At 37.5% G+C, this 10,650-nt stretch overlaps 1 protein-coding gene across 15 annotated transcripts in view; it reads left to right on the forward strand.

Annotated features, from left to right (window-relative positions):
- Window positions 1-5,745, forward strand: part of thrap3.L (thyroid hormone receptor associated protein 3 L homeolog) — a 43,828-nt gene extending 38,083 nt beyond the window's left edge. For 8 of the 15 annotated variants that reach the window (XM_018246366.2, XM_018246370.2, XM_018246367.2 and 5 more), the window contains 4 exons: window positions 2,889-3,076; window positions 3,545-3,746; window positions 4,383-4,517; window positions 5,067-5,745. In XM_018246366.2, coding sequence (XP_018101855.1) covers window positions 2,889-3,076; window positions 3,545-3,746; window positions 4,383-4,517; window positions 5,067-5,270 — 729 coding nt within the window. In that variant the 3' untranslated portion in view covers window positions 5,271-5,745. Of the gene's footprint in view, window positions 1-2,888; window positions 3,077-3,544; window positions 3,747-4,382; window positions 4,518-4,922 lie in introns of all 15 variants that reach the window. The other 7 variants (XM_018246377.2, XM_041581902.1, XM_018246375.2 and 4 more) reach the window with 7 other exon arrangements.
- Window positions 5,746-10,650: the final 4,905 nt, after the last annotated feature.

Below are 10,650 nucleotides of genomic sequence, written 5' to 3' on the forward strand. Positions count from 1 at the left end.
GTGGTTTAGGATATGGTAAAAATGAAATCACTCCAAAGTCTATTGTGGTTGAACTTGAAACACAGAGGATATTTGGAACCAAATCTCCATTGATGAGCAAGTCATCCTTATGTATGTTTGGGTTCTACTTGTAAGTATTCCACTCTATTGTATACCAGATTGTGTTTATGACTACCAGTTGCATGTATTGTTAAAAAAAAATAAAAATTGAAGATTGAATTTGAAAGATTGAATTTGAACTTTGTTTAACCAACTGAATGCAAACGAATCAACATGAATCCTCAATGTGCTGGAAAGCTGCCTGCTTTTGTTCTTATGTAGAACATGGGTCCTGTAAACTGTTTTTTTTCCAGTCCATGTGACCATGACTTGGTCGTTTCAATGTATTATGGAAGTCATTGAAGGAAGGGCTAAGGCACACAGTAGGCCGCTATAGAGGGCACTCTAAGTAGCCCCACTGGTTATAACAGTGGTTGTCACAGATCTTGGCCTGCTTTTGGACCTTTCCATTGCCTGCAAATGGGAGGTAACACGTTTAGCGGGATCAGAACACTTACCCTTAAAATAAAAGGCATTAAGTATGTTGATTGCTATGAGTTAGTGCACCTGGGCCAACCTGGCGCCTGTTTTTACATAATAGCATGTGTCTGTGTGTAGAAAAATCAGATGAGGACCAATTATGAATTGTTTAAAACATTGCATACAGGGGAGTTTAAAAAAAACATAATCCAAAGATCTGTTAATTGACTCCAAAGTCTTAATAGATAAGTAAACCTTAAAAATGAGTAAAATTGAAGAGGGTGCTATTTTAAGCACTTTTGCGATGTACAGTCATTATTTACTTTTTTTTAATTCCAAGATATTAAGGGATGCATGTGCTGTTAAAGGAAAACTTTACCCCCCCCCCCAAACAATGTAGGTCTCAATAAAAAGATATAGCATAAAACGGCTCATATGTAAAACCCTCTTTCATGTAAGTAAAACATTTTCATAATATACTTTTTTAATAGTATGTGCCATTGGGGAATCGTAAATAGAAAATAGCCATTTTAAAAAAAAATATGGGCCACCCCCTGGGATTGTACGATTCACTATGCACACAAACATACCTAACAAACTATACTTGTTAGATCACATGAGCCAATTAACACAGAGTTGTGTCTTTTGCTTTCACACTTCTTCCTGTTAGAGTTGTAGTATTTCTGGTCAGCTGATCTCTAAAGCAGCACAGAGACCATCACAAAATGGTGGTTCAATGCAAGAGATGTAAAAGGGCAATATTTACTTACAGTGATTTCAAACTGCAAGTGCTTTCTTTATCTAGCACTGCTAAAAAAAGAAAGCACTTGCAGTTTGAAATATCAGGAGAGATTTCTGGAGATGTTGCCCATGGCAACCAATCGACAATTAGATTTAAATAGCAACCTATAGAAAATAAAAGCAAACAGCAAAGCAAAGATCTGATTGTTTGTTATGGGCAATATCTCCAGAAATCTCTCCAGATAATTATCTGCAATGTTAGTAAACATGCTCTATAGTTTTCCTTTAACATGAATTAATTTTTGACAATAGAGCCACCTACTGGTAATTTTCTGTTCATTGTGACCACAAGTAGTCAAGGATGTTGTCAGGGAAAGAGAGGCTGTTCTGATGTTTTTCTGGAAAGATTAAATAAAGGTTTCTATTTTTTTTCCTAACCAGAAAAACAACAGGGCAGCCTCCTTCTTTCTCCTGACAACTTCCTTGACTACTTGGTGGTCAGACTGGTCTGAAAATAACCAGCAAGTGGCGTTGCTGTAAAAAAATTAATTGATAACAGTACATGAATTCATTAATATTTTGGAAGAAAAAAAAAAATAATGAATGTACATTGCAAAAGTGCTTAGAATTAGCGCTCTCATCAATTTAACATTCACTTATTTTAAAGTTTACTTATCCTTTATTTTACTAAATAGAAATAATTATTACTGAATTGATATTTCTTTTCAAGAGTGCAAAGGAGTCATTAAATACTGCTTGCAATCTACAGTAGAGAGTAAAGAATCAAAGAGGTGTATTAGGCTGAAGGCACACTGAGCCAAACTGGGATTGTCACAAAAACGCTAAAGCAGGCGGAAGCTGTACATGTCGTAGTTTTATTGAGCTGATCGAACTGATCCGCTTTTCTCAGCCTGCAAAACAAAAACACAGACTTGGACCTTAGACCGCAGCACTATTTGAAGCACTCAAACTCATTCTGACAAATGGACACACTTAATCTGGTTGATAATTGTCCGTAAACATTTTCCCGATCGTCACATTTTATGCAATGGATCATGTATTACTGTATATCTCTAACAATTCCGTTTTATGTATTTTTTTTTTTTATCTTGAACCACTTTATTGTGATGTACTGCATGATCTTAGAACACCTGAAAATGCAAGTTGTAAATGTAAGGATACAGCAGATTTTTATGCAACACTTAAGGGAGGAACTTTAGAATTTAAAATGGAGAACCTGTGTTTTATAAAAACTGTCAAATGAGTCACATTTTTGTTGTATGCACAGACTGCACCAGAGTGTTCACTAGTGTGTGCTTAAACTATTCATTTTCAAAATGTTTTATAAAACTGCCTGTGTAATTTGTCAAAATATCCTGATTTCGCTTGATGATGAATGTTTTAATAAATATTTTTATATTAAGGTTCACCCAAATTAAGATTCCCGTAATGGAAGCAATGCTTAATATATGCAATAAGATTAATTTTAAATTATTCATTGGAAAAATTGGAGTATTATCATTGCATGAGGTTAAGGAACATGGACTTCCTTCTTTTTTTTTTTTTTTTTTTTAATTTAGGCAAAACTTGTAAAATTGCAACTTAGTTTCCCCCTTCTCTTATATCAGGGAGACAGCAAATATAGAGATGAGCCATCCGATCTACGGCAAGATATTGAACGTCGCAAAAAACACAAGGACAAAGACTCCAAACGTGATCACTCCAGAGACTCGGGAGATTCTAGAGATTCAAGTCGCTCCAGAGAGAGGTCCTCAGAAAAAGCTGAAAAGCTGAGGAAATCATCTAAAAAGCATAAGTACGTGAAGTTTGAAGTTGCCAAAAGTACTGTACCAACTGGACCCATATTTACTTCTGTTTGTTAAATGCTTTCATTTAGGAACTTTGCTTTCCAGGCACAAACTACTGCCATCTAAGGTGTTCATTTGTATAACAGAAATTGCAGAACCTGCATAACAGTATCACCTTTGCAGTAAATATGCATTACATGAAATAAATATTTAGTACAGTGCGTTCAACAGATATGTCCTTGAGCAAGCTATTCTGCATTTTGCAGGTTCTATGTATTTGCTTTTATTTTGATGCCTTGGCTATAATTTCTATGAATTACTCATAAAAAAAAAAATCTGAAGTTTTCATCTGTCTTGCATCTGTCTACATTCTGTCAAGAGGTGGAGAGTGAAAAGCATGTAGAAATATTTTTTGCTTTCAAAACACAAATTCCATTCATTTCTATTTCAAATTTTTCGTTGTTCTCTTCAAACAGGAAGCACAGGAAAGTGCGTGAGCGTTCTCACTCTTCTTCTTCCTCCTCTCACTCCTCCCATTCTATGCGAGCACCTAGAAATGAAGAGTACCCTGCAGAGATTGAGGAAAAAGAGGAGGGTTCTGGAAGCTTTGACAAATCACGCATGGCTAACAAAGACTTTCAAGAAACCAGTGAGAGAGGACGAGCCAGAGGAACCTTAGTAAGTAAACAGACTTTTGGTGGATTACATCTCTCTTTATAATTGTGTTAACTTGTGCAGCTTGTATGCTTAGTAGCCTACCAGAATGACAGCAGAACTAATTATGACAATACTTAAACCCTGCAAATTGCTAAATGTGATTATAAAGAGGGTTCAGTCGGTACCAACTAACTATATACAAAACTGTCTAGTCTTTTGGCTAGTGGGGAAGTGCCCCAAAACATCTACTGCCTCCTATTCACTGGTGAAACTGCATGCCATCATCAGTGTTGCATTCAGCAGGTGATACTCTTGTAAGGGTTACATTTCTCTTGTTATATCTGTGTGGTGAAGTCTTATAAATGTTTTGATAAATACATTTTACTTCAATTTTTGACAAACCAGAAAATCCTCATCGCATGCAGTTTCTGATATTCTGCATGCAGCTGAAGTAACAAAAGTACATATGTATGTACAACATGCTGTATAGTATTAGCTTTTTGGATGTGTCCATGTCATCTTTTGCCTTATGTGCATGTTCAGTGCTTCAAGGGTTCCTTTAAATCAGGACACCGTGGCTATAGAAACTGCACATTCATATGATGGACTGGGATATCACTGCTCCTTTATTCTTAAACATTGTTCCTGACCCTGTAGCAATACCGAGCAAGGGGAACAAGGCCATGGGGCAGAGGTGCTTTTCCCGGGAACAACAATAATGACTTCCAGAAACGCAACAGAGATGAGGAATGGGATCCAGAGTACACACCTAAAAGCAAGAAATATTACCTGGTATGTGGGCACCCAGTCTTTAAAAAAAAAAAAAAAAAAATGGTAATTTGTGGTGGCTGTAGATTTCAGCTAGTTAGCATTTTCGATTTGATAAAAGGAGAAATCATATCCCTTTGTGTCTCTGCAGCAATATGTATATGGGCTTTGCACTGCATATATTTCACCTGAGACAACCTGTGCCTTTAGGAGTGCATCCAGGAGACCTTAAACTTCACACCCTCTTCTAGCAGGGTATTAGAGTATTTTCATGTGTCATTTAATTTTATGTGGTCGAGCGATGAGTATAGTTGTAACTGTTAGCATTGTTATGCTGATTATGTTTAGTATTAGATGTGCTGTCATTTGGTGGATGTATACAATAACAAATAAGACGACCAGTAAGTGTTGCCATTTTGCTTTTTATAGCAGCATGTTCATTTTCAGGTTCGGTGGTAAACAAAGAGGAATGCAAAATGTGGCGGGTGAATTCTTCTACCAGGCGACCATACATTTCAGTGACTGTCAGTATCCACTTCCTCCCCGACCTGATCCATTCTCATCTCTCTGCAGCACGACGACCGGGAAGGTGTGAACCGTGGGAGAGGCCGTGCCAACTTCGCCCGTGGAAGGGGCAGATTCTTGTTCCGTAAGCCGGGCACCAGCCCAAGATGGGCCCATGACAAGTTCAGTGGGGAGGAGGGAGAGATAGAAGAAGATGAGAGTGGAGCCGAAAACAAGGATGAAAAGGGCAATATCATGTCTACTACAGAGTAGCCAGATTTGCACTTTTAAGATTTCAGTGCAATGACTGGACACCACTTTTTCTTCTCGTACTGTGATATTGAATTCTAAAGTCCTGTGCAGCAGCCAGTTTGTATCACTTAGGCACCAGCTGCATTTCAAAAGGCAGTTTTATATCTCCATCCTGCCTTCCCTTTGAATTTGTTGTCTTCTTTCCCTGTATAGCAAGTCTCTGATTTAACCGCCTTTCATATTAAGTTCCGATTTTGTGTTGCCTCTACGCCTGCCTGCAAATCATTTGATTTCATATTTCTGCCTATTAGAGTTGAATGTGCAGATTTTCCACTCATCTTAATTTGTGTATTTTCATTTTTTTTATCTGTACTTGTTTTAAGCTTGTAGTAATGCTGGTTACCATGTATGGTATGATTTTAGAGAAAAAGTTACTGAAGCCTTATATCTTTCATTGGGGGAGGAAACACGTTGAAATAAACGTTATATGGGCGTATATATTGTTTTTATTGTGTCGGGACAGGTTGTTTTAACAATCATTCTAATAAGCGTTGCTTCTCTTTTGTGGTGAATTCTGTTTTCAAACTGTCAGTTTTTCATCTACCAATCTACTTTTATCATATGGCAACACGTTTTAACAGTTACACCAAGAAGGCTTACCAAAAAGTATCTTTTTTTTAGCAATTAACACACAGCACATTCACACATCTCCTGTTAAATAAGAGGATCATAGGTAATAACACTGTTAATCACAATGGTTTACCGTACTGGGCAATGCTAAAAAAAAAATGCCCTCTGTTTTCATTGTTTCACAAAAACATGTCCTTGCAGTTCCAGTCAGTGAAAAGTGTAACAGAATAATTTCACACTGGCGGAGAAAGCACCAATAACACTCCAAAAAAGCATTCAATCCCTTGCACAGATTCTCTGGAGACATATGACATCCTGACAACATATTGAAGTAATGCATCATGAAACAAGGTGCAGGAGTGGTTCAATGACTTTGTCTGTCTAAGGTGACATGGGAATGACCTATGTGGGCCAGAAGCAGACCATGGTGGGTTTTTTTTTGTTTTTGAGTAATCATATGTATGTGTAAAAATACATATATTTTGGCAATTCAGATTAAACATAAATACAACTGAATGAGCTTAAGTAAAAAATGGGGTTATTTTCTCCATTTAGCCGTCTCCAAAGCTGCTATTTAAAGAAGAACTAAACCTAAAAATGAATGGCTACAAATGCTATATTTTACATACTGAATTTATTGCACCGGGCTAAAGTTTCAGCTTGTCAATAGCAGCAATGATCCAGCATTTCAAACTTGTAACAGGGGTCACCATCTTGGAAAGTGTCTGTGACACTCGCATGCTTAGTGGGCTCTGTCCGGCTGTTCAGAAGCTAAGCTTAGGGGTCGTCATAAATTATCAAACAGGAAATGAGGTTGTCTTGTAATATAAGCTGATGCTACAGGGCTGATTATTACATTCTTAAGCTAATTGCACTGTTTCTGTGCTGCCATGCAGTAATTATCTATCAATTACTAATCAGCCTTATATTGTGACATTTTTATTCTATGTGTACTGTATATTGAGTCATTTCCTAAGCTCAGTTAGTGATAGTAGGACAGAGCATGTGTAGTGAATCAGAAGAAAAGATGGGGAGCTACTGGGCATCTTTGGAGACGCATCTTTACTGGTACAGAAGCCAACATTTCTAGCTACTGCTTTAGTTCATCTTTAACCCTCTGTCTACATACACACAGCCTGTGTCAAGCAAACCACAAACACTGTTCAACTATACATTGATGAAAGCAGTGATTTTACTTTAAAGAAAATATTTAAAATGCTTTGAGCCAAAATGGTTTCAGCTGATTTATTTTTTTTTTTCCTTTTACTGTTTGGGCAGCGTCACACTGAAAGGGTGGATGTCCCTGGTTTCATTGCTACTAGTAGTAATGTGAATTGTTGGTGGAGAAAACAGGTGCGCTACTTTATGTAGTAGCCTTAATTGCCTCACTAGAAAACTTCACGCTAGTTTGTGACACGTTTCCCCAACGGCAGTGAAGCAGGAAAGTACTGCAGATGACAAAGTCCCTAATGTCCTAAATGGTCCCTAATGTCCTAAATGGTCCCTAGTGTCCTAATGGTCACTAGTGTCCTAATGGTCACTAGTGTCCTAATGGTCACTAGTGTCCTAATGGTCACTAGTGTCCTAAATGGTCACTAGTGTCCTAATGGTCACTAGTGTCCTAATGGTCACTAGTGTCCTAATGGTCACTAGTGTCCTAAATGGTCAAAGTGAATGTAGCTAAATAAAGTGCTATATAATTGCTCAAAGTTTAACTCCAAAAAAACTTAAGGGCTTTTATTTAGATAACTTTCTCTGTAAGCTACTGTACAAAAGACTGCAATAGCATTTCCAGGAATTTTGTATTGCTCAAGGTATGGAGCCTATATTTTTTGTGAGTGCCCTCTTATGCCAAAACTGTGTTTGTGCTAAAGATCCTTAAAAGCCACCTCATTTTAAAGTATGTATCTCTGTTTCTATAGAGCTTGCTTGTTAAAATCAATAATGCCATCAACTTTTTTCATATTTTTAGAAAATCGCATTGTCAGAAGTCAAATTAGTATGATGAACATGTTAATCCGTGAGTGACGGCTCCAAATTTGCAGAAAATCAAAAACAAAAGGTTTCACAGTGTTAACAGTCTTATGCATATCCTTTAAGGCAGTGGTTCTCAAGCTATAAGGGGTGTCCAGTACATTGGATTGAATTCCAAATGGATGTTCGGATCAAATGGTTTTCTGCCTTTCATAAGGTCACATTAGGTGACCTAAATAATCAATACGTAGCAGCTACAAAGTTTTTGTTCTATAAGCCTAAAACCAATGGCACACTGAGAGGGATATTGGGCACTTTTTAAAAGATTTGTCACTAGTGGTTACAGGCATTTGGGGGCTGTGCAGCATTTAGTTCAGGTAAATCCAAATTCAATTGTCAAAATTCAACATTTATTATAAATCGGGTCAAATGTGTTTATTTTTTTTTATTTTTAATGTTTGCGCAACACCTACTGAGTATGCAGTATGCATGGTAAACTTGTAAAAGCAACAGAAAGAGTGCTATCTACTGATCTTGCTTTGATGGTAACTTGCTGGCTTTTAAATACCTACTGGGCTTAAAGGAAGTAGAAATGTGATATTTTTTTTTAAGTACAAGTCACAAGTTGCTCCACCTTTCTTAAAAATCTTAACAGTCCCATTTCTTTTGCATTTTAAAAAGATTAGCATCAAATATAAATAAACATTTTACAGCCATTTGGCAGGTTAAAGACCTCTTAAAGGAACAGCAAACGTATCTTAGTGAGATTAGATATGAAAATTCCCTTTATAGTATTTGGCTTCTAACTTGTTTATTGCACCTGCCCAGTGCATTCATTGGGTACTTTGCTTATTTCATGCAACACGGTGGGCCTTTTAATGAAGTATCCCAAGCCTGTGCAGGTTTCCGCAAAGCTGCCCTGGTTTTGGCTTCAAGGTGAGTGATTTGATTTGGCTGCAGGGGTCACCATCTTGTTACTTTGTTAAACATCTTTGCTAAGACTATGCACATGCTCAGTGTGGTCTGGGCTTCAGTTGGGAGGTTAAGTTTAGGGATCGTCATAAATTATCAAAAGAGCACAAGGCAAATAATATCTGCCATAGAAGCTGATACAGCAAGATTGATTAATAATCAGAATATACAGGCTGCACTGGGCCTGTGGATACAAATTTCTACACGGTCACCGGCTGCTCTACAGGGAAACAAACAAAGCTTCTTGAGTTCTGGGATGTAAGGTCAGGGGCTCCCCCATGTTGTTTGAAAGTACGATTGTTTCCCTCCAGAGCAGTTGGGGATTGTCTGAAGTTTTCTATCCACAGCAGTCTGGGCAAGTAAAACGAAGGGGGAATTTCTCTGCATACAGTCAGGATTATTATAAAAGCGTTTACACATTTTTTAATTAAAGTATATTGGTGATCAATTTATTTTTCATTAAAAATAGATGTTTATTCCAAGGGTAAAAGCAAACGTCAATGTTTGCTTTTACCCTTGGCATAAACATCTATTTTTAACAAACACGGTGGTCGCAGGAGTGCGTGCTTTTCCACACAACCACTTTGATAAGTTTTTGTGCCCACATGAATGGAGCTATATACCCCAGGTTAACCTAGAAGAAGTTTTCTGCTTCAGATAGCAGGTAATTGAGTCACAGGTAATAGAGCAGTTTCTGTGTAAAATTGTGGTTGTAGAAAAGGGGAAAAAAAGGGTGGGGGTTTTTTTTTTAGTCAATTTTAATAGTTAAAAGTATGTGGAGAAAAAGAAAAATGGTTATAGACAGTGGTATAGCTCTATCCTTTATAGACATATTAGTCTATAAAGTTATGAGATTCATTATCTGGAATGCTCTGAGGCTGTCTCCCACATACTCCATTTTATCCAAATAAATTAAATGGATTTCCCTTTTCTCTGTAATAATTACAGTACATTGTACTTGATACCAACTAAGATATAATTAATGTTTACATTAGTTTCTTGTAGACTTAGGGTAAGGACACACGAGGAGATTCAGGGAGATTTTGTCACCTGGCTACTAATCTCCTTGTCTTTTGAGCAACTATCTCCCTGAACTGCCTCAGCGTTTTTCCCCATAGGCTACAATGAAAAGTTGCCTGCGCTAATACACACACGGTGATGCGTTTTCAATAGTTGCCCAAAGTTGCCTCAGTGATGCAATTTCAGGCAACTATTGAAAACGCATCGCCCTGTGTGCATTAGCGCAGGCAACTTTTCATTGTAGCCTATGGGGAAAAACGCTGAGGCAGTTCAGGGAGATAGTTGCTCAAAAGACAAGGAGATTAGTAGCCAGGTGACAAAATCTCCCTGAATCTCCTCGTGTGTCCTTACCCTTAAGGAATGAAGATCCAAACTACGGAAAGATCAGTTATCCGGAAAACAACAGGTCCCGAGATTTCTGGATAACAGGTCCCATGCCTGTACTAGTACACTAGCCATGATTGCATACAACACAGGCTCTTCGGGTCCTATTTATTATTCTACCTAAAACAATAAATGGTGAATTTATCAAGGTGTGTTATGCCATGATAAAAACAACATATTTGCCATCGTTATTTTACACTGTTTCAGACCTCTGTAAGTTTTGGTAGAAATCTCTCTAAGAAAAAATGCATATAACATTACTCCATTTTTATGCAGCAATGTGTGCCGAGTTTTGTCGTCATTTTTTTACACTTTATAATAAATGTGGCCCTAAGTGTGTGCGTTGTTCCGTTTGAGTACACATGGTACAATGTGTGCACTGACACAAATCGGAAACGTCAAAAGTAGAATGATGCAGCGC

Source organism: Xenopus laevis, chromosome 2L (genome assembly GCF_017654675.1).
Source record: "Xenopus laevis strain J_2021 chromosome 2L, Xenopus_laevis_v10.1, whole genome shotgun sequence".
Classification (NCBI taxonomy): domain Eukaryota; kingdom Metazoa; phylum Chordata; class Amphibia; order Anura; family Pipidae; genus Xenopus; species Xenopus laevis.